This window comes from Palaemon carinicauda, chromosome 5 (assembly GCF_036898095.1).
Source record: "Palaemon carinicauda isolate YSFRI2023 chromosome 5, ASM3689809v2, whole genome shotgun sequence".
Classification (NCBI taxonomy): Eukaryota; Metazoa; Arthropoda; class Malacostraca; order Decapoda; family Palaemonidae; genus Palaemon; species Palaemon carinicauda.
This window is the reverse complement of record NC_090729.1, coordinates 192,261,110-192,286,355: the sequence shown is the minus strand read 5'-3', so window position 1 is coordinate 192,286,355 and position 25,246 is coordinate 192,261,110. Positions and strand designations below refer to the sequence as shown.

Here is a 25,246-nt window from a genome sequence, read left to right as displayed (position 1 = left end):
AAAAGCCTTAATTTTTGTCATAGAGAGGTCAGGTTGGTCTCATTCTCTTGGAAAATGCCTGAATTTTCTCAAAAAATTATCAAAAATATGAAAAAAAAAAAAGTTATAGCATTTTTTTGCAATGACGTACCGGTACGTCCATGGGGGTAAAGGGATGGGTTTTGTGAAACGTACCAGTACGTCCTTTGGGGGTAAAAGGGTTAAGTACTAATTAGGTCTCCTTCTATAGTATCCCTTCAGACTGTAGCATTTGTCATTACATCTGTTGCAGATAATGAAAGTTAAAAGTAAATGCCTTAGATGACCGCGGAGGTAGCAGCAGTAGGGGACTCAGCATTATGAAGCTTCATCTGTGGTGGATAATGTGGGAGGGTGGGCTGTGGCACCCTAGCAGTACCAGTTGAACTCGGTTGAGTCCCTTGTTAGGCTGGAGGAATGTAGAGAGTAGAGGTCCCCTTTTTTGTTTGGTTTCATTTGTTGATGTCGGCTACCCCCCAAAATTGGGGGAAGTGCCTTAGTATATGTATGTATGTATATGATGTTTCTTTTTTTCTGAAGCCTCTGAATGGTAAAGATTCTATGTTCTATAAGGTTCTATTAAGGCACAATTTGTAAAAAGAAAACTTTTATTTTGATGACCAACATTTCAAATGTATAAGCGATTTAGATAAGAAAATACTTTTCAACAATAAGTTACTGTAGTAATAACCTTGCAACAAAACTTCCAAGTGAAGCATCACGAAAAACTCCACAAATTGTTTACCAAAAGCATTGTCTAGTCCTACTCCACACACACTAGTCTAAAATTCACGTAAAAAATATACTGTAATATTATAACACAGATAGAAAATATCACTACATTTCTCAGCACTCATAAATGTTCACAGTCGGCAGGAAAGCTCATTGCATTCAAGTACCAGTATTTGTTGGGTTTTTGTACACGACAGAACCCATGAGATCAAAACATGTCATTAATGTCTCTTGGGTACTTATGTAAGCTTTGTTTGGATGTACAGTGTACTTATCTAACAGGGTTAACATTTCAAGTACTTTTGCAAGCAAGTCTGCACTTATCTTACCCAGCTGGATTTCAGCTTCAGCTTTTGAATACTCTGACCAGGTACGACTTATCTGTAATTGGGTCTTAGGGGCATCGTACAACTTGATTCCATTCTTTAGGGCACTATCAGAGGTACAAACAAGTTTACATATCATACACTGGAACCCAACAAGGACTTGACAACAGGAAGGACAACGAAGACTAGGTTTCTCAGGAAGTTCTTGGTACACTGGCCAGTCTGACTGACAAGCTGCACAACCACAACAAAAGAAGTAATGGTCTTGAAGAGCTTTACGCCTTTCTGCCCTACTGTGGCTGACATACCTTTCACCGTAACTGTCGGTAATCTCTACGCCTTTGGGGATGATACTGATGCTATACAAAAACTTTGTACTACCTAGAGAAGTTGTTAATGAATTAGGAATGCACGAGTGATTTATCAGGCTCAACGCACAATACACAGCCCAGCCAACCTCTCTCCCTCTGGCTTTTTTAATTGCTGTAGCTTTATTATCAGTACTAACTTCTACCTCTTTTGTGCTGTGGACATTACATTCAATTCCTAAGATAAGATGCATCAGCTGACTTCCAACCAACACGATATCATCTTCAGTGGGTGTGATGCTTGATCCATTAACATCTGTTAGAAAATTAGAGCATTTTTCTAGCAATATATTGGTTAGAATGTAAGCAATAGCAGCTACCTCCTGTAGCTGACTTTCTGGTCGTGCTGTTGCGTGTCCTTCCAAATGGTACAGACTTCGGTAATCCTGAGTCAACTGTAGCAACGGTTTTAATCCACCACCAGTGCTTCGACGATAGGAAGTTACCTGATTCCGGAGAGTTGGAAGATTGGTCGATGCTAAAACCCGAAATGCTACAGCAGGAGCAGGGTCCAGCTGGAGTGCCACTAACGCGGCTAGCACTCCACATTCTGCTCCGTGACCTCCACTTAGGCTAGCACTACGACATTTGTCACTGCAGAATACCACCTGATTTAAGAAAGGATATGTTAGCGAGATGTAATTACCACAGAACCTTATTTGCTATAACATGTTATACAAAGTAAAACTGCAGTGTCTTAGCTTTGAAAGAATACTTCTATAACTTTGAAGTGTTTAAACTATCCTGTATTCAAAAGCGATGCTAACACCAGATATGATCATTATCATATGAAGAATGATTGACTATTTTATTCCTGAAATTCAGGATAATAAATATTTTAATTTCATTCAAAATTAAAACTTTCTTAACAAAGGCTCCTCCTTTGTATGACTATAAGCTTTAACAATTCAATGGAATTAAGAAGAATCGTCTAGCCACTTGTTCAAGCCCACAGTCTATAAAATCTGCAAATATTCACATTTCTTGGCCTCTACCCTTATTTCCCAAAGTCGTAACCTTTTGATTGATTAAGTATTATTTACTATAATAAAATGGTAATACACACCTCTATGACTGGTATATGGCAAATATCAGAAATCTTGAAGTAATTTGTATTTTTCCTAACTATACAAACCTCAAGACCTTTAATTGAAGTATGACTTCAATGAAGCTTGAAAGGCTGTTAAGACTTTAAATAAGGTAGACATAGGTGGTCACCCGGTGGCAGGGAAGCCCCACCCACCTTACAGGTAGAGCAACCTCCACTTTGACCTTTGACCTAAGTGCTTGTGGGGTGGCTGAGGCAGGCCACTGAACTTGAAAGGTCTCCTCAGGTTTGTATAATTAAGGAAAATGCATATCAATTTAAAATTGACCTTTAATAAGAAATTTATCCTTAAGAGAGAGGAAGTCTTTATCACCAAAACTGGCTTAGTAAACTGACCTGAGAAATAACAATGAAGTTTGGTCCTAAGGAGGAGCAAAAGCCATGACTCCTATCAACTCCCTAACTTCTAGTGATGCAATAAGAATTAGGGTAGGTCATTACCATAAACTGTAAGTCAATGAAGAAAAAGATTCTATATCCGACAAGATATGCTTTCCAGTGTATAGGCATTATATGATTAATGTGTATATAACAGGTCCATCCCCCACCTTGGTCAGAGGATGGGTGAAATACTTTAAGAACAACTCAAAATTGTAGTCACTCTGGTACATAATTTACCTGCATCTAGCATCCGGTCCAACAGCATAACGGTATGCTTGCTGTACCCCAAGAGAGGGGAAAAGGAACGGGAAAATTGCTAGTTTGCTAATTATTCTTACCTTTCACTCTAGAATTACGTCACTACCGTTATCCAAGACACGATACTACTTGAGCTAAGTTTGCTATACCACCCATCCCAAGAAATATGTAATGAGGACCTGAAGGTATATTCACGGAGGTAGTGGCCAGTGAAGGTCCATTTGGTGTTTACAGAGTCCGGCCTTTGTAAACTGTCACAAAAAGATTCTCCCTGAAGGTAAGGACGAGCTGATATTCCCGACTTCGTGGACCCTCATTCGTGAGGGACCACCCCCTTGAGCATCACTCGAGACATTTGATAGTTTCCCAAAGCTCGAAGGAGATGGAGGTCAGTCTCTTAACCTTCAGAGGAAGGAACAGTTTCTGGTGCTCAGGTCTGAAGTGCCAAGTTCTTTGAGGTAGTGTCTCAATGCCCTCACTGGACAAAGCAACAGATTGTCTTAATTACTAGTTGCTTCCTTACGGGATATGGAGAAAGTCTCAAACCTAGGATCTTGAATCACTGGGTTTTGCGATTTCACTCCGAACTGCAGAATAAAGGAAAACAAGCCTCCTTCCATCCCTCAGTGTGACCAATTATATACAAAATGTTGTATAACGCTCAAACTTTCTTTGCTGAGGCCAAGGTAAGCAGAAACCTGGATTTCACTGTCAGATCACGGCTGTTCTGACAGCCTCTCGAGAGGTTTGTTCAGGGCTCTCGAGAGATCCCAGGACATTCGTGACGTCCCAATCAGGTGGTCAAAGTTTATTTGAAGGATAAGACTGTTAAGCTCTTTAAAGTTTGGACAGTTCCCATGAGGTGAAAATGTCTAAGCCCTTCAGTCTGAGTGCCTGGCTCAGACCAGAGAGATAGCCCTTTACTGTAGCGACTGAGAGGCGCCCTCTCCCAGCAAAGAAAGACATGGAAATCAGCAATTTCTCTACTTGCATAGAGGCTACAACCAGATAAAAATCTTGTCTATGATACTAATGGCAGAAGATGGCACACTTCCCCTGCTAAACTGCAACAGATATCCATACTTCCCCCTTGCAGTGCCTCGTAAAAAGCCCTTCACTCAGAGGAGATACTGGATAACTGCTGTGGGTGAAGTGACAGAGATGCCACAGAGTTTTGAAATCAGCAGGTGAAGCTGACAGAGGGGGTTGGGTCACCGGGGTAACTCTCTAGGTATTTTGACAAGGAGCATTAGCAGATTGCTGAACCATATAGCTTGTGGCCACTTGAGAGCCACCAGGGTTATCCTGACTTTTGAGGTTTTCAACTCTTTATTGATATGATGAAACAGATAGAATGAGAAAAGTATAAGCAACCAAGTTGCTTTAGGAACGATGGAACACACCCTCCATCGCTGTGCCTGGTCTGGCACTGAAGAACAGAACCGTACACTTGAAGCTTCTAGTTCAGATGTGTTGCAAGCAAGTCGAACATTGGGGAGCCCCAAAAGGCAGGAAGCTTTCTGCTACAGCTGGTAGAAGAGACCAGTCTGCCCCTACTTCCTACCCCAGGTGGTTAAGTGTTTTGGCTAATACATTCTTCTTGCTAGGAATGTATCTTGCTGACAGTTGCATTGTGTTGTCTAACGCCCAAGTGTGTATCTGCCTCGCTAATTCGCACAGTCCCTCACTGCTTGTTGATTGCTTTTTTAATAGACCAAGTCATTAACTTTTATTTTTCACTAGTCGCCGTATTCATAAAAATCAGAGGGGGGTAATCCAAGGTCTGGGGAAAACAGAAAATGAGAGAATTGCCTGGGAGAGAGAGGGAGACCACACGAATCCTATACAGTACCCGTTTGATTTTTAAGATTTGGGTTTACAGATTTTGGCGACATAACCCGGCACTGGGTCCTATGAAGCCATTCAGTGCCTACAATGACAAAAGCACCACAATCTTAGCTCCTGTTTAATATTGATATCAACATTTTGTTTTGCAAGTCTGCCTTCCCCATAATATCCAGCACCATAATTATGATATTTTGATTATAAAATAAATTTTTGAATATACTTACCCGGTGAATATATAATAGCTGACGTCTCGGACGGCTCGACAGATACCAAAAACTCGCGAGCGATCGCCGTGAAGGTTGCGGGTGTGACCACCAGCGCCGACTATCGGCCAGATACCGCATATACTTGTCAAGTTCTCCAGTTCTTCTCAGTCCGCTGGGTCTCTATCGGGGAGGAAGGGAGGGCCTTTAATTTATATATTCACCGGGTAAGTATATTCAAAAATTTATTTTATAATCAAAATATCATTTTTAAATATTAAACTTAGCCGGTGAATATATAATAGCTGATTCACACCCATGGTGGTGGGTAGAGACCAGTATTAATGCAATAAAGGCGTAAATGCTCATGAGTTTTTGACAATTATATCATAACAAAACCCACTTAAATATAGGTACCTGGTAAGGAAGCTGACTCTGACGATTACTCTGCCTTATTAGCCCGCTTTCCTCACGAAGCCCAGCCATCCTCTCAGGATGCTGAAAGACTCCCAGGAGCTGTTATATCCAGGGCGACCACCCATACAACAGGACCTCATCAATACCCTTAATCTGGGCGCTCTCAAGAAACGACATTTGACCACCCGCCAAATCAAACAGGATGCGAAAGACTTCCCAGTCTTCCGTACAACCCAAGACAAGATTAAAAACATTTCAAGAGAAGATTAAAAGGATATTGGGATTAAGGGAATGTAGTGGTAGAACCCTCACCCACTACTGCACTCGCTGCAACGAATGGACCCAGGGTGTAGCAGTCCTCATAAAGAGTCTGGACGTCTTTTAAGTAAAATGAAGCGAACACCGACTTGCTCCTCCAAAAGGTCGCGTCCATAATACTTCGCAGAGACCTGTTTTGCTTAAAAGCCACCGAAGTTGCTATCGCTCTCACTTCGTGCGTCTTGACCTTAAGTAAACAACGATCTTTCTCACTTAAATGAGAATGTGCCTCACGGATTAAAAATCTAATAAAGTACGATAAAGCATTTTTAGACATGGGAAATGAGGGCTTCTTAACGGAGCACCATAAGGCCTCAGACCCACCTCGTAAAGGTTTAGTACGAGCTAAATAAAACTTAAGAGCTCTAACTGGGCACAGTACTCTTTCAACCTCGTTGCCTACGATTTCTGACAGGCAAGGTATATCAAAAGATTTAGGCCAAGGACGAGAAGGCAGTTCATTCTTGGCCAAAAAACCAAGTTGAAGCGAACATGTGGCTTTATCTGTAGAGAAGCCGATGTTTCTACTAAAGGCATGGATCTCACTGACCCTTTTAGCCGAAGCCAAGCACACCAAAAAAAGCGTCTTTAGGGTGAGATCCTTCAGGGAGGCTGAATGCAATGGCTCAAACCTGTCGGACATCAGGAACCTTAGGACCACGTCTAAGTTCGAAGCAGGAGTTGACATACGACGCTCCTTAGAGGTCTTGAAGGACTTAAGGAGATCTTGGAGATCTTTAATATTTGACAGATCCAAGCCTCAATGTCTGAACACAGAAGCCAACATGCTCCTGTAGCCCTTAATAGTGGGAGCAGAGAGGGAGCGAACATTTCTCAGATGCAGGAGAAAGTCTGTAATTTGGGCTACAGAGGTACTGGAAGAGGAAATAGAGGATGACTTGCACCAATCTCTGAAGACCTCCCACTTCGACTGGTAGACCTTGATAGTAGATGATCTCTTAGCCCTCGCGATCGCTCTGGCTGCCTCCTTCGAAAATCCTCGAGCTCTTGAGAGTCTTTCGATAGTCTGAAGGCAGTCAGACGAAGCGCGGGGAGGCTTTGATGAAGACTCTTTACGTGGGGCTGCCGTAAGAGATCCATCCTTAAAGGTAGACTCCTTGGAACGTCTACCAGCCATTGAAGTACCTCTGTGAACCACTCTCTCGCAGGCCAGAGGGGAGCAACCAACGTCAACCTCGTCCCTTCATGAGAGGCGAACTTCTGCAGAACCCTGTTGATGATCTTGAACGGCGGGAATGCGTACGCGTCCAGGTGAGACCAGTCCAGCAGAAAGGCATCTATGTGGGCCGCCTCTGGATCTGGGACTGGAGAGCAATAGGTCGGGAGCCTTTTGGTCAAAGAGGTCGCAAAGAGGTCTATGGTGGGCTGACCCCAAGTCATCCAAAGACTCTTTCACACGTCCTTGTGGAGGGTCCATTCTGTGGGGATCACCTGACCTCTCCGACTGAGACAGTCCGCCAAGACGTTCAACTTCCCCTGGACGAACCTTGTCAACAGTGAGATGCCTCGATCCTTTGACCAGATGAGGAGGTCCCTTGCGATGACGAAGTGTGTGGGAGTGAGTGCCTCCTTGCTTGGAGATGTACGCCAAGGCTGTGGTGTTGTCCGCATTCACTTCTACCACTTTGTTTCGGAGAAGACTCTCGAAACTCGTCAAGGCCAAGTGAACAGCCAACAGCTCCTTGCAATTGATGTGAAGGCTCCTCTGATCCGACGTCCAAAGACCCGAACATTCCAGACCGTCCAGAGTCGCTCCCCAACCCAAATCCGACGCGTCTGAGAATACCACGTGGTTTGGGTTCTTGACCGCCAGGGACAGACCCTCTCAAAGACTTATGTTGCTGTTCCACCAGTTCAGGCACGTCTTTACTGGCTCGGAGATCGGGATTGAAACAGTTTCCAAAGTCTTGCTCTTGTCCCAATGGGAGTCTAGATGGAACTGGAGAGGGCGAAGGTGAAGTCTCCCTAGCGAGATAAATTGTTCCAGGGATGACAGAGTCCCTAGGAGGCTCATCCAACTTCTCACTGAGCAACGGTCTTTTCTCAGCATGAGGCGGACTTTGAGCAAGGCTTGATCTATCCTGGTGGCAGACGGAAAAGCCCGAAAAGCTAGACTGCGAATCTCCATCCCCATCTAAGTTCACTAACAGTCCCAACTCCTTTGCAAGATCCAACGTCCATTGAAAGTCCTGCAGACAGCGATGACGGGACGACGCTCTGGCTCTGAGTAGCCAATCGTCCAGGTACAGGGAGGCTCGAATCCCCGATAAATGAAGAAATTTTGCCACATTTCTCATGAGCCTCGTAAAAACAAGAGGAGCAGGGCTGAGGCCGAAGCACAGTGCTCGGAACTGGTACACCACATTCCTGTATACAAACCTCAGATACGGTTGAGAATCCGGGTGTATAGGAATGTGGAAGTACGCATCCTGCAGGTCGAGAGAGACCATCCAGTCTCCCTCTCTGACCGCTGCTAGGACGGACTTCGTGGTCTCCATCGTAAATTTTGTTTTGACAACAAAAACGTTGAGCGCACTGACATCCAGCACTGGCCTCCAACCTCCTGTATGCTTTGGGACTAGGAAGAGACGGTTGTAAAATCCCCGTGATTGAAGGTCCGAGACTTTCACCACCGCTCCCTTCTCTAGCAACTGAGACACCTGGGAGAGAGGTCTAAAGGAACTGTTACTAGAGGAGGTCTCCGTACAAAAGGTATTTTGTACCCCTCCTTGAGCAACAACACAGACTCTCGGTCTGCACCCCTCTTCTCCCAGGCCTGCCAGAAGTTGTTTAGTCTGGCCCCTATCGCTGTCTGAGGACGTGGGCAGTCAGACTCTGCCACGGGAGGACTTGGATCCTCTCCTCTTGCCTCTTTTACTGTCGGCACGAGCGCCTCCCCTACTGGGGGCTCTGCCACGAAAGGGCGGGATAAACCTCGTAGCTGGGGTATCGAGCTTGGGTCTTACGACATAAGACGATGAAGGAGCAGCCTTGCGCGCCGACGTAGCCATCAGGTCGTGGGTGTCCTTCTGCACCAGAGAAGCCGCAATATCCTTGATCAACTGCTGAGGAAACAAGGCAGATGACAACGGGGCAAAGAGAAGCTCCGACCTATGGCAGGGAGTTACTCCTGCCGAAAGGAACGAGCAAAGAGTCTCCCTCTTCTTAAGGACTCCTGCCGTAAAGGTAGCGGCGAGCTCATTAGAGCCATCACGGATGGCTTTGTCCATGCAGGACATAATAAGCACGGAAACATCACTGTCGGCCGAAGAGATCTTCCTGCTCAAGGCTCCCAGCGACCAATCTAAGAAGTTAAAAACTTCGAAGGCCCTGTAAACCCCTTTGAGGAGATGATCAAGGTCCGAAGAGGACCAGTAAACTTTAGAGCGTCTCATGGCCAGGCGACGGGGAGAGTCTACGAGGCTTGAGAAGTCTCCCTGGGCAGAGGCAGGAACTCCCAAGCCGAGAACTTCTCCCGTGTCATACCAGACGCTCGCTCTAGAAGCCAGTTTAAAAGGGGGGAAAGTAAAGGCTGTCTTCCCCAAACTCCTCCTGGTGATCAACCAATCGCCTAGCAAATGCAAAGCTCTCTTAAAAGAGCGAGAGAGCACTAGCTTAGTAAACGACGGCGTCGAAGTAGCTAGGCCTAGCGTAAACTCTGACGGAGGCGAACGAGGAGCAGCAGTTACAAAATGGTCAGGAAACAGATCCTTAAAAATCAGCATGATCTTTTTAAAGTCCATAGAGGGCTGAGCAGCTTTAGGCTCCTCTCCGTCTGACAAAGTCCCCAAAGGAATATCAGTTGGAAGGGGATCAGCGACTTCCTCATCCGACGGAACCTCGTCCGACAACTGCCAAGTCTCATGAAAAGGAGAGACCTGCCGAGGCGGCAACGCTTGACAGGCAATGTCCACAAGCAAAGGAGCAGCAGTAGCAGAAGAGGAAGCGACGTCACGCCGCTGCTGAAAGGACTGAAATCCTTGAGACTGACCAACAACAACAGCTGAAGTTGATTGACGCTCGACGTCACGTCGGAACTGCATTGACTGCATAGACTGAGCAGGCAAAACAACCTCCGACTGCGGTGACTGACGCTAAACGTCACGTCGAGGCAACGGAGCCGGTCGGCGAACGTCAGTGCGGGGCTGCGGCGGCAGCAGCTGAACGTCAGTACGAGACTGCAGCAAGGGAGGATCCACGTCACGTGACTGACGTGAAAGACTACTGACATCACGTTTCAAAGTACTAGAAACGTCAGCACTAACGTCAAACGGAGGAGTAAATACTCGTTTGGGCGGCTGACGGCCAGAGTCTCGTTCAGCGTAATGGCGACTCGAAAGCAAAGGATCATCGCGAACCTGCTCAACGTCATACTCTTCCATAAGGGAGGCAAGCTTAGACTGCATATCCCGCAGGACAACCTACTTCGGATCAACGGGAGTCGGAACGGGCCGTGACGTCGGTAACGTCTGTGTTGGCAAAACATTGCCTCTACCGCGACCCTCGGACCCCGTGTTACGCTTGCGCTTAATAGGCGACCAGTCTTCCGACGACTGCAAAAGGTCAGAGCTGTCCCAATGGCTACAGCCAGGATGCTGGACCTGTCCTGAAGGGACTGACTTTCGCTTCAAGGGTCTAGAAACCTTGCGCCAAGGTTTCTTGTGCGATAAGTCTTCGGAGGACGAGGAGAACACAGTCTCACCCGTCTTATGGTAAGGGCGATCTTGACGAGAAACGTCCGATACCAAAGAGGGAACGTCTGTACGTTGGTTAAAGCCTCTTATCCCCTTAAGTCCTACGACATTACTTCTCCCTGGTGCAGGGGAGCCTGAAAGAGGTCTCGGACTAGGGGAGCGACAAGCACGAACAGACGAACCCTCGGTCGCAACACTAAATACACTTTGCGCACTTATCACTTTATCACTACGATTTTCTGTTTTACCACTCTGACACTTCAACAACTTAACATCTGACATGAGTTGGTTACGGTCCGATGCTAAGGACTCAACTTTTTCGCCTAAAGCTTGAATCGCAAGAAACATATCCCGCGTGGACGGTTCATGAGTGCTAGTAGGGGGTTCAGGAACAACTACTACAGGGGAAGGATTAGGTTCGGGGGCATGGGAGGAGGAAAATTTCAACGACCTAGAGGAGCTTCTCCTCACCCTATCTCTCTCCAGCTTACGAGTATATTTGTCATATTCAAGCCAGTCGAATTCCGACAAGACCACGCACTCATCACACCGATCTCCTAATTGGCAGGATTTACCCCGGCAATTAGAACAAACGGTATGTGAGTCGATAGAGGCCTTGGGAAGACGTTTGTTGCAATCCCTCGCACAGTTGCGATATTTAGGTTCAGGGATAGGAGAAGGGTCAGCCATATTGAACAATCAGAGAAAATCCAAGTCAAAACCAAAGTCATCAACAATAAACACTAGCCAAAAAAAGGGTTTCAAGAGTTTAATTGAAGAAAAAACACTAGTCACAGCGAAAGCCCATAAAAAACCAAAATAAAGTACTTCACCAAAAAGGTCGAAAACTCAAGGTCATCAGCGAGCGGAACCAACTTGTCGACAAGACCGACAGAGAAGAACTGGAGAACTTGACAAGTATATGCGGTATCTGGCCGATAGTCGGCGCTGGTGGTCACACCCGCAACCTTCACGGCGATCGCTCGCGAGTTTTTTGGTATCTGTCGAGCCGTCCGAGACGTCAGCTATTATATATTCACCGGCTAAGTTTAATATTCAAAAATTATTATATGATACTGTATGTGATTTGTCCTAAACAGACCTATGATACCCAAGGATTTAACTTCCTCATTAATGAACAGAGAAAAATTGATTGAATTGATTAAACCTTGAAAAGTTTTTGTCATATTTTTCCAATGAATGGTTTGGCAAAAATATGATACTTTAACTTCTGGCAAAATACACGAACCAAATATTTTCCCTACTCGCTATCTTGTGTTTATGGATTTCTGACCATGATTATTGGGGAAAAGCACCAGTTTATGAGTTTTTGGACCTCTTAGGCCTATATAAAGACAATTATAGGGACCCCAGTGTGAAAACGGGGTTTTCGGGTAGGAAAATGCCCACAAAGAGTGATCTGCAGCAATAATAATGTCAGAAATTCAAAATAAATACAAGTTTACCAGGTGGAAAAATATATGGTTCATGTAAATGGCTGGAATTTAAAGAATCTTAATTATCTATGGTTCACTTCACGTCCTTCTGATGATTTTTGCTCCTACGTGGCTCACTACACTCGCAAAATTAACATTACCTCACGGCTCCTCTGTCCTCTACTCTGGTAAGTGGTACAGTACATAGATATGCTGCTTACGCAAGCCCTGTGAATCATTATTTCGGGGATATTTTAAACTTTCACATTAGAAAAAAAGCTATATACTGAACGGAGAGTGTTTTCAACAATCAATTCTCGAATTAGATGAAATTATACTAAATTTTTAAATAGATGGTACTGTACTGTACTTCCCTATTGGAGATGTCTTTATGTGATGGTAGTCAGGCTGAAACTGAAGGATGGAAAAAAAGTGGCTGCTGAAGAACAACATCCGGGAATTAGTGGTTAAATATTTGGAAGCTCATGATTGGTTAAAAAACCCAGATAATGATTAATGAAAAAAAAAAAAAATCTGGCTAAAGCGAATGCAAACAATGGATGCTGTAGTAACTCCTAATCAATTTACTACAAGTACAGTAAACGATGGACTCCAAATTAGACTTCTCCTTTTAACTTCTGCCCCAGCCCCCATAAAACATATAGAGAAAAATGCCAAACTAGCCACCTCTCATTCATTTCTTATAGAACATTCCAATTTTGCTAGAAATTAAAGTACCATAATATGAGACTTTAATTTCTAGTCAAATACATGAACCGTATATTTTTCCTACTTGCTATCTTGGTTTATGCATTTCTGACCATGATTACTTGGGGCAAACAAACCGTTTATAAGTTTTTGGACCCCCTTATATGATGACAATTATGGGGTCACCAGTGGGAATCCAGTTTTTTTTTTTTTTTTTTTTAAGGGGGGTGGGGAAATAGCACCCCCCACCCAAAAAAAAAAAACCAGTGATTTGCAGCAATAATAAAGGTCGGAAATACAAAAACACAAGATAATCAATTGGAAAAATATATGGTTCATGTAAATATGATGATAATTATGGAAGTCACCAGTGGGAATCCAGTTTTTCTTTTTAGGGGGGTGGGGAAATAGCGCAAAAAAAAAAAAAAAAAAAAAAAAAAAAAAAAAAAAAAAAAAAAAAAAAAAACAGTGATTTGCAGCAATAATAAAGGACGGAAATACAAAACAAACACAAGATAATCAGTTGGAAAAATATATGGTTCATGTAAATGAATGAATATTAAAGTATCAACTCTCTATGATTCACTTCGCATCCTTCTAATGATAATTGCTCCGCTGTGGCTCGCTTCACTCCCAAATAACAATCTCACTGCTCCTATGTTTCAGCAACTGTACATGGATGTGCTGCGCACGCGAGCCTGGGGGTCATTATTTTGGGGATTTTTTTTACTTTCACACGAGCAACAATAGCTATACACTGAACGGAGAATGTTTTCATCATAACCAATTGCCGACATAGATTGAATTTAAATAAAATTTCAAAATAGATGGTACTTCCCTCTTAGAGACGTCTTTTTGGGCTCAAGCCATGTCGTCCTGATGGAAGGTTCCTTCAGTAGCTTCCTAGGGTATATTTAACTACATACCCAAGGAAGCTACTGAAGGAACCTTCCATCAGGACGACATAGCTATCTCACCCAAAAATAGATTTTTCGCTTCGCTCAAAATCCGTTTTTTGTGATGCTAGTGAAGTTGAAACTGAAGGGGAGGGTGTAAAAAAAAAATAGCTGTTGAACAACATCCGGGAACTTGTGCATAAATATTTGGAAGCTCGTTATTAGTTAAAAAAGCCAAGTAATGATTGTTATACAAAAAAAAAAAATAAATAAATAAAAACAGCTCACAAAATTGAAACAATGCATGTGCAAGGCCAATAACTCACTATCAGTCTCCCAAATGTTAACAAACAACGGATTAGTGAGAAATACTGTACTTCACATTCTAATCGACCGATACCCAAGTTTATTATTCACCAGCCCCCAGTAAACATATAGAGAAAAATGATAAACTAGCCAAATCGTCCATTTCTTATAGCGAATTCCATTTTCGCTAGTAATTAAAGTATCATATTAACCTTATGGTAAATACGGTACATATACTAACCTTATATGAAAGGCTACTGTAAACCATTTCGTCTTAACAGAATGAATGGGGTAGTTTGCAGCGCTACGGCCAAGCGTCCTAATTTGCTTATTATCGCTCCGACTTATCTTGTATAGAATAAAAATGTTTGGAAATGGTCTACAAATCTTAAATATGTTGTGTAAGGGGGGGTCCAGGGGGGCGCAGCCCCTCTGGGTAAGGACATGGCTTTTAGCATAGGTTAGGTGGGTTTTTTAAGTTAGCTTCTCCCGTCGTACTCGTAGGTAAGGAAACTGTTGTGTAAGTGGGGGGGTCCGGAGGGGCGAAGCCCCCCTGGGTAAGGATACGGCTTTTAGCATAGGTTAGGTGGGTTTTTTAAGTTAGCTTCTCCCGTCGTACTCGTAGGTAAAGAAACTGTTGTGTAAGTGGGGGGTCCAGGGGGGCGAAGCCCCCCTGGGTAAGGATATGGCTTTTAGCATAGGTTATGTGGGTTTTTAAGTTAGCTTTTCCCGCCAAAATCGTTTTTAAAACGACGGCCACAGTTCAGAATATTCCCGTTTTCTATGGGATCTGGCCGTCACCCTACAAAGGCTCCAATGAATGTTGTGAAACTACACATCCTGCTTTAACATACTATAAAGTATAGCAAGATTAATAGGTTAGGTTGTGAGTGGCCATGTTTGGATCAGACACCCTACATTAGGTTAGATGAGATTGGTTAGGATGTAGGCCTATCCTTGATGGAAATTGGCAATTTTCCTCTCTAAAGACATGCTCAACTTGTCTGCAAATTTACTGGTAAATTTATGGGGCTATTATACGAAGATGACACATAAGGAAAAATTAGGTTAACCTGGACAATTTTAATGTCTCGATCAAGATAAGAATTCAATATGAACCATAGAATACCAAACGCATTTAGTGCCCGAGTTGGGGTACTTGATCACCAAACCTAAAAATTACGGAATTTTAAATAAAAAAAAACTTAATGAAACAATAACTAGAGAAAATAGAACACAATTCAGCACCTATAACCTACAATTAAAATTGGGACGAGCAGAGATAAGACTATTGTATTGAATACCACAATATAGGGACACTTGGCCTAGGCCTAATACATATTCTTTTTATCCCGGAATTAAAAAGCTACATCCTAACATAACCTACCTTAAGGTACTATAATTTACTCGTCTGATAAGAAAATGACCTCCATGACCTATAACTGAAAAAAGGAAGGCTACACTTCACAAGGATGCCTGTAACCTACTCCAACCTTGCATAGACCAATCACAAATACATGTCTTCGATTTTAACCTAATATACTTAAATAAAAAGGCCTACCTTGAGTATTTCTTGCTGTATATGGTCAAGTATGTTCTTATATTCAATAACGCAGTCATCATGTACTCACGAGGCCGTTTTGGGTGGTAAAATTAGAGAATTTTCTTGAAAAAACACTATAGACACAAGACACTACTAACAATACTGTACTGTTTTCAGTTCTGCGTTCAATGCAGTGTTGCCAGATGGGTTAGTATAAAAATCCCCAAAACTCATAAAATATCCCCAAAACAACCTAAAAATCCCCATTTCCACAAATATGTTCTCCTCTGTCTTGATCACGCAGGCTTTACTAAAATAGAAATTACTCAATATACTTCATATAAGCGCAAGCAAATTAATTGCAACAATATAAAAGTTTACTCGTCTTTTTTTCTTCATAGAAATTTGAACAGAATATCCCCATCAGACACCCAAAATCCCAAACTCTAGGGATAAATCCCCATACCTGGCAACACTGGTTCAATGGTTCCAGTGGTCACCAGGCCCAAACAGGAAATTAAAACAAGCATCCAATAAATAATAGGTATCCAAAAATTAATATATATATATATATATATATATATATATATATATATATGGTCACCAGGCCCAAAAAGGAAATTAAAAAAGTATCCAATATATATAAATATACTGTATCTATCTATCTATCTATCTATCTATCTATCTATATATATATATATATATATATATATATATATATATATATATATATATATATATATATATATATATATATATATATGTGTGTGTGTGTGTGTGTGTGTTGTTTTTATATCAATCAAGTAATTATCTTCTGCTAAATTGCTACTGAGGTGGGAATTTCTATATCTATCAAAATAACTAAAATTCTTTCGCAAAATTGTTACTAATGTGGGATGCAATATTTTCTAGTTACTTCACAGGCATTTGCAAATGTTTCTAAAATACTAAGAGTTTGATATAAATGTAATAAAATTATGAATCTTATGCTCATGGTGCATATAATAGGAATTAAATATCTGCACTAAGAAATATGGGTATTTAAATATCAATATAACTGCCAAGGCCTATTTTTTGGTTGCTAATCAAGGCAAGCAGTTTTGCATCCATTTTCTTTAGCTAAAATTAGACCATTTATTGATTAAGCATTTAGTCCATTTCTAGCATCAGTCTTTATGATTTTCATTTGGGAACAATTCTCTCATTATCAACATGACTGTCACTTAATCGTAAACAAATTTATAATGATTCTTTTTATCCTCTTAGAGATTTAAAGGCGATCATGAATAGAAGAAGCAAGGCGGGACAATGTCCTAGAGACTGACCATATGATCAGCCCAATCATTATGATTATTACTAGCCAAGCTACAACCCCAGTTGGAAAAGCAAGATGCTATAAGCCCAAGGGCTCCAACAGGGAAAAATAGTCCAGTGAGGAAAGGAAATGAGGAAATAAATAAATGATAAGAATAAATTAACAACATATTCTAAAAACAGTAACAGCGTCAAAACAGATATGTCCTATATAAACTAGTAACAGCGTCAAAACAGATATGTCCTATATAAACTAGTAACAGCGTCAAAACAGATATGTCCTATATAAACTATTAACAATGTCAAAAACAGACATGTCATATATAAACAATAAAAAGACTCATGTCAGCCTGGTCAACATAAAAACATTTGCTCCAACTTTGAACTTTTGAAGTTCTACTGATTCAACTACCCGATTAGGAAGATCATTCCACAACTTGGTAACAGCTGGAATAAAACTTCTAGAATACTGTGTAGTATTGAGCCTCATGGTGGAGAAGGCCTGGCTATTAGAATTAACTGCCCTCTACATCAAGCTAGGACCAGGGATGTCCAGGCAATGGCTGCTGATGACTGAGCAGTAGACCTATAGTCTCCCTCAAAATCCTCAATCTCTAGCTCAAAACGATGATGGGGTTGCAGACTCTACTACAAGAATCTATTGATCTTGAGCAGGTCTCGAACACCAGGGCAACATATTGGAAAGCAGGAACGTTTCCATTATGATACCATAACCCCTAGACCTGTAGACCTACGCCTTTTTTCCGGAACAGGAAACTCTTATTAGGCCTAGCTCTTCATTCATCCCATTTTCCATGATTTCCTAAGTTACGAATCTGAAACCGTATTTCTGATCTTGCTATCAAAATACTGTAAAATTACGAAATTGCTCCGAGTCTTAATGTTGTAGCAGGAGGACATGTATGGTTTCCAATATTTACTTTTACTACTAGAAAAAACAATGGTTAAGTGAGCAGAAGGCATCTATAATTACATCGATGTAGTTCTGACTGATGACAGCAGACTTTTCTTATTATTATCATGACTTCCTAAACTACAACCCAGTTGAAAAAGCAGGATGCTATAAGCCCAAGGGCTCCAACAAGGAAAATAGCCCAGTGAGAAAAGGAAATAAATAAACAACAAGAGAAGTAATAAACAATCAAAATATTTTAAGAAAAGTAACAACATTAAAGTAAATCTTTCATAATATATATAAACTATAAACATTTAAAAAGAGACGAAGATATAGGATAGAATAGAGTATCCGACTGTACCCTCAAGCAAGAGAAATCTACCACAAGACAGTGGAAGACCATGATACCAGAGGCTATGACACTACCCAAGACTAGAGAATAATGGTTTGAGTTTGGAGTGTCCTAATATGATTAGTACTGTTCTGCTATTCTGAAAGGCTGATGATAGTACTTAAAGACTGCTACTTTTGAAAACTGGTAATAATGCTTTATATTAACAGCTAAAATAAATATAAGCTACTATTAGGGACTGATATTAATTAATATTATCAAGAGCTACTCTTAAGGATTGATGATAGGCCTAATACTTAATATCAATAACCACATTTATGGACTATTTATAATACTTAGCATTAACAGCCGCATTTGAGAACATAATAATAGTATTAACTGCCCCTCTTAAAGATAGATAAATATACATAACATTAACTGCTACTCTAAATTACTAATATTAACCGTTAGTATTAACAGTCACACTTAGTGATCGATATTAATCTTCTTTCTCTCCGTTATCCCTGCATTAAGGGGTTGGTTGCCTGCTAGGAGGATTATTACTAGTATTAATCCACCTAGGTTGACTGATGCACCCTCTCCAATGCCTTTTACCCAAGACATCCTCTTCCATCAAACTCTTCTCTCCATATCATCCTTCCCCTTATCTCACCATCTAATTCCCCGCCTCCTTCTCGATCTTCTCCCCCTAACATGCTCCTCCAAAGCCCTCCTCACTCCCTCCCTACCATCCATCCTCAACACGTGCCCACGTCATCCCAGCTGTGACACTCCCATCCTCTCTGTGATCTTTACTACGCCTGACATATTAAGTCATCATTTTCCAGTTTTTCAAAGAGTGATATTCCCATCATACACTTCAGTATTCTCATCTCTGTTCTTCCAAGCTTTGTTTTCTCTTTTTGTCCAAGAGCCCACGCTTCAGATTCATAAAACTAGTCTTATTACTGTGCTATAGATCTTGACTTTCAGTTTGATTGGCATTTTCTTATCTTATACCACTCCTGCTACCTCCTTCCACTTCCCCAAAAGCTGCTTTTATCCTATTCTTAACTTCCGCCTCACATCCTCCCTCCCGACTTATAGTTAATCCTAAGTATCTAAACTGTTCCACCTGTTTTATAACCGAGCCTCAACTTTCCTCCATGGCTCTCCTGTCCCTACTTGCCTTACTGCTCACCATACCTTCTGTCTTATCCACATTTACTCTGAAGCCACCCTACTCCTAAGTCACTTGCCACTCTACAACCCTTCTCTGTAAGTCTTTCTTATTTTCAGCAGTTATCACCAAATCATCTGTATATAGTAATTCCCACAACTCTTCACTCAACACCTTCATAACCTCCACAAATAAAAATGGGGTTAATGCTGACCCCTGGTGTAATCCAATACTAATTTCAAAGGTTTCTGTTTCCCCAACTGCTGTTATGACTTTGTCCTTGTTCTTTTGTGCACCATTTCTACCATACTAACCAACTTCTCCGAGACTTTCCTCTTCATAAGGCACCAAAAACATCCCTTCTCTAGATCTACTAAAGCACAGAAGAGCTTCTAGTTTCCATCTAGCCTTTTTTCCTGTAGATATCTTTCTATAAAGATGGGATCTACAGTCCCTCTTCCCCTTACGAATCCATGCTGCTGTTTCCCAACCTTTCAATGTCTCATCTAGAATCCTCTCAAAAACTTTCCAACCATGCTCTGTTAGTTTAATTCCCCTGTAGTTACCACTGATATAAATACTTAATAATAACAGCCACTTCTAAGGACTCATGACAATACTTAGTATTTACTGCCATATTCAAAGACAGTTAGTAATACTTAGCATTAACAGTCACATTTAAGAACTGATATACTTGGTATTGATAGCCACTCTTAAGACTGATTATTATACTTAGAATTAACAGCTACTCTAATTGACTGATATAAATACTTAGTACAGTATTAACAACTATTCTTAATGAATGATATTAATACGTAATATTAACAGCTACTCTTAAGGATATTGATGATTATACTTAAAATTGACAGCTACTCTGAAGGACTGGTATACATAGTATTAACAGCCCTCATTAAGGATTGATACAAATACTTAGTATTAATAACCATTATTAAGGCTAACTCGTAAGAGCAGATATTTTCTGTACAGAATTTTCCCGCTCGTTAAGAGGCATGTCTTCACACGAGAGGATTTTGTCGCAAGTGGCCTCGTAGTTTCTATGAGGGACTACACTGGAACCGCGCAGGTTGGCAGTGCACGCAGCTAGTATCTCCCTGCCACTCGGTAGAATTTCCAAGCGGGCAGTGTAGGGCCTCATTGATCTTCATTGATTTCTAATCCATGCGAACAAAACCACATGGCATCAATATGCTCGTGTGAAGCAAGCCTAAGTAATGGTATTAATACTCAGTATTACCAGCCATCCTTAAGGACTGATAATATTACCTGTACTTACAAGTGAGCATGTTGGACAAGGAATGGGTATAGGAGCACGTCGCAGACATTTTGAGCAATGGCTTCGTAAAGTGGCACCTAATTTGACGACGGCTGTGTGAGCATCTTCCACTATCAGTATCTCGCCTGTAAATTTGTTTAAAGATAGCTATGATTCACAATTCAAGCAAACGAATATTGGCACAAGAATGCAAAATCTTATGATTATACAAATAGGTCAGAAAGACTCATGACTGAAATGTCTTGAATATGATTTTACAAGAAAGCAATTGATTTATTGAATACACTGTAATACTGATATCACAACTTTTCTGATAGAATTGATTTTATCAATATGGTTATTTATATTAAATATTATCTTGAATACTCTGTAACCTGTAACCTGGCTATTAACTTTCTCTATATTGGACACCTGTAACAAACTGCCTAACTGGACAAGGTAAGAACATCAAACAATACATTTGCTATATGTAAGTGATATCAGGTTGTTAAAGACTGCATGGAAGCAAACTATCTTCAGAAATGAAGCTGATATTTGATGTGTGTAATAGAAGTTACCTGGCTGTATTTCCCTTTCAGCCACTAGATGGCGTCCCCGAGCAGGTGTGTAAGCAATCCTCAGAGCACTGCTCATGCATGGTGCACTTTCTTGTGGTGAATTAACAGTTGGAGGAGCTATGGGTCCTGTATAGTACAACTTGCTACAAGCATCCATAGTACTTTCTATTTCAAAACTCTTATTTTCGCATTTTGTGAGCAATTTATTCATGGAATCCGTCATGGTTGCAGATTCCTTCTCCTCCAAAGAGAGCGTGTTTAGAAGGTTGATGGCTTCCTCCAACGTCTTACGAGCCTCTTGCGACCGCCCAAGAGCCAGAAGGCATTTAGCCTGTCTTTCATACAGTCGGTGCTTGCGATTGGAAGGGTAACCGAATACCAAGGCCTTCTCAATATCTGCCATAGCCGATTCGTACTGCCCCGTCTCGTACAGAAGAGCAGAGCGGTTCGCATAGCCTAGAGCTAGTACTTCATATTCATCTCCCTTGACATTGTAGGACCCACCAACCATAGGAGGATGGGGAGCTGCCAAGATGCTGTAGTTGTAAGCCAACAGAGCCTTGTCGAGTTTCTTCTCGCGGTAAAACCGGTTACCCTCGTTGCGGAATTTCTCCGCTTCAACGGCTCCTTTCCGGCTGATCCGGCTGTCACCTGGTGGCGGTTGGAGGAACTGCTGAGCTTCCGGGAGAGTTAATAGGTACTTGAACATAGACTCCAGGGACGCTGTGGGTCCGAATTGGGCGGCTACTTCTCCTGTTATAGTTTTTTTTTTTTTTTAACAAGAAAACATTAGGTTGAATACATTATCATAAACAAAATAAAATATCAAGAAATGGCAACAATTAAGAAGGGAAAATATTTGACCTAAAACATTTGAATACACAAACGATTTACCACTTCTCCTATTCAGTTAAATTCCAGTGATATAGTATTATGTTCAAGGTATAATTATAAGCAATATAAAATATCCAGGCGGCAAAAACATCCAGACAGTAAATGCATGAAATATGAGAAATATAAAATATCCAGAAGGCAAATGTTTGAACTATGAGCAATATGAAATATCCAGAAGGCAAATGTTTGAACTATGAGCAATATAAAATATCCAGAAGGCAAATGTTTGAACTATGAGCAATATAAAATATCCAGAAGGCAAATGTTTGAACTATGAGCAATATAAAATATCCAGAAGGCTAATGTTTGAACTATGAGAGTAAATGTTTGAATTATGAGTAATATAAAATATCCAGAGGGTAAATATTTGAATTGTTAGCATTCGATATGAAATATCCAGAAGGAAAATGTTTGAACTTTAATATATATAAAATATCCAGAAAGTAAATATTTGAATTATGAGAAACATAAAATATCCAGAAGCTTTATGTTTGAATTATGAGCAATATAGAATATCCAGAAGGCCAATGTTTGAACTATGAGAGTAAATGTTTGATTTATGAAAAAATATAAAATATCCAGAAGGTTCTTTGAATTAGAAACATAAAATATCCAAAAGATTGTTTGAATTTTGAGCAACATGGAATATCCAGAAGGTTGTTTGAATTAGGAGCAATATAAAATATCCAGAAGGTTGTTTGAATTATGAGCAACATAAAATATCTAAAAGGTAAATATTTGAATTATGAGCAATATAGAATATCCAGAAGGTTGTTTGAATTATGAGCAACATACAACATCTAAAAGGTAAATATTTGAATTATGAACAATATAAAATATCCAGAAGGTTGCTTGAATTAAGAGGAACCTAAAGTATTCATAAGGTTGTTTGAATTAGGAGCAATATAAAATATCGAGAAGGTAAATGTTTGAATTGTAGAAACATAAAATATCTAAAATGTAAATGTTTAAATTATGGGCAATATAAAATATCCAGAAGGTTGTTTGAATTATGAGCAACATAAAATATCTAAAAGGTAAATGTTTGAATTATGAATAATATAAAATACCCAGAAGGTTGTTTGGATTAAGAGGAACCTAAAGTATTCAGCAGGTTGTTTGAATTAGGAGCAATATAAAATATCCAGAAGGTAAATGATTGAATTGTAGAAACATAAAATATCTAAAATTTAAATGTTTGAATTATGGGCAATATAAAATATCCAGAAGGTTGTTTGAATTATGAGCAACATACAATATCTAAAAAGGTAAATGTTTGAATTATGAACAATCTAAAATATCCAGAAGGTTGTTTGAATTAAGAGGAACCTAAAATAGTCAGAAGGTTGTTTGAATTAGGAGCAATATAAAATATCCAGAAGGTAAATATTTGAATTGTAGAAACATAAAATATCTAAAATGTAAATGTTTGAATTATGGGCAATATAAAATATCCAGAAGGTTGTTTGAATTAAGAGGAACCTAAAATATTCAGAAGGTTGTTTGAATTAGGAGCTATATAAAATATCCAGAAGGTAAATGTTTGAATCGTAGAAACATAAAATATCTAAAATGTAAATGTATGAATTATGAGCAATATAAAATATCCAGAAGGTTGTTTGAATTAGGAGCAATATAAAATATCCAGAAGGTGAATGCTTGAATTATGAGCAACATAAAATATCTAAAATGTAAATGTTTGAATTATGAGCAACATAAAATATCTAAAAGGTAAATATTTGAATTATGAGCAATATAAAACATCCAGAAGATTGTTTGAATTATGAATATAAAATATCCAGAAAGTTATTCGAAATAGGAGCAACATAAAATATCCAGAAGATTGTTTGAATTATGAGCAATATAAAACATCCAGAAGATTGTTTGAATTATGAGCAATATAAAACATCCAGAAGATTGTTTGAATTATAAACAAAATAAAATACCCAGAAAGTTATTTGAATTAGGAGCAACATAAAATATCCAGAAGGTAAATATTCCCCCTAAAATAACGATTTAAAATATACCAACCTGTCTGCCATCCCTCTAAAAGAGCTCCTTTGAATTTGGCGTAGATTTTCTGGAAGGACGTCATCCTTCAATAATCTGTCCTTCAGTGATTGAAAATTATCTCTAGCAATGCCTTTATCACCTACAGAGATTCATCCTCCAAGTAGCCAGTCGTGTTTCTTGTCTTTGGAAGTGTACGAATCCTGAATGCCATTTCGACCATCTTCGAGTCCTGCGCGAGACAGTTACGATCTACGGATTGGAAAACGTTGGATTACATGAACGACAAATGGAAAAAAAGGCTTAATATGATTTAAAAGGATTACATGAACGACAAATGGAAAAAAAGGCTTAATATGATTTAAAAGGATTACATGAACGACAAATGGAAAAAAAGGCTTAATATGATTTAAAAGGATTACATGAACGACAAATGGAAAAAAAGGCTTAATATGATTTAAAAGGATTACATGAACGACAAATGGAAAAAAGGATTAATATGATTTAAAAACATTGATAAAACTGTAGTGAGTCAAGGGTGTTGCATACTGGGAAAGCATCATAATTCTATAACAAGTTTGTGGTAGCCGATGTGGTAACGTCCCTGACTGGTGAACGCTAGACTGGGGTTCGAGTCCCGCTCATACTCGTTAGTTCCTTCGGCCGCTGCAACCTCACCATCCTTGCGAGCTAAGGATGGGGAGTTTGGGAAAGCCTATAGGTCTATCTGCTGAGTCATCAGCAGCCATTGCCTGGCCATCCTTGGTCCTAGCTTGGGTGGAGGGGGGCCCGATGTGGTAACGTCCCTGACTGGCGAACGCCAGACTGGGGTTCGAGTCCCGCTCATACTCGTTAGTTCCTTTGGCCCCTGCGACCTCACCATCCTTGTGAGCTAAGGATGGGGAGTTTGGGAAAGCTTATAGGTCTATCTGCTGAGTCATCAGCAGCCATTGCCTGGCCATCCTTGGTCCTAGCTTGGGTGGAGGGGGGGGGCTGAGCGCAGATCATATGTATATATGGTCAGTCTCTAGGCATTGTCCTACTCGATAGGGCAATGTCACTGTCCCTTGCCCCTGCCATTCATGAGTGGCATTTAAACCAGAACCAGTAAATATAGATATACTGTTGTTTTGTTTGTAAACAGGTAACGAGTTAGACAGATTAATGGA

The 25,246-nt window shown here is 40.5% G+C and overlaps 1 protein-coding gene across 1 annotated transcript; it reads right to left on the bottom strand.

Moving 5' to 3' along the window:
* Nucleotides 1-614: 614 nt before the first annotated feature.
* LOC137641690 (SET and MYND domain-containing protein 4-like) lies at nucleotides 615-24,325 on the bottom strand. The gene is made up of 4 exons (XM_068374490.1): nucleotides 24,099-24,325; nucleotides 21,174-21,926; nucleotides 20,617-20,741; nucleotides 615-2,052 (listed from the first exon to the last, which is right to left on the bottom strand). Exons 1-4 carry the CDS (start codon nucleotides 24,160-24,162, stop codon nucleotides 910-912), a joined length of 2,085 nt encoding a protein of 694 aa, XP_068230591.1. The 5' UTR covers nucleotides 24,163-24,325; the 3' UTR covers nucleotides 615-909.
* Between the last annotated feature and the right edge of the window lie 921 nt (nucleotides 24,326-25,246).

Excerpts from the sequence above, each read along its gene's own strand:
- LOC137641690 (XM_068374490.1), bottom strand. The coding sequence starts at position 24,162 with ATGACGTCCTTCCAGAAAATCTACGCCAAATTCAAAGGAGCTCTTTTA. Across the intron at positions 21,927-24,098 it reads TTTAGAGGGATGGCAGACAG|GAGAAGTAGCCGCCCAATTC; the intron begins GTTGGTATATTT and ends AAACTATAACAG. Across the intron at positions 2,053-20,616 it reads CTTGTCCAACATGCTCACTT|GTGGTATTCTGCAGTGACAA; the intron begins GTAAGTACAGGT and ends TTCTTAAATCAG.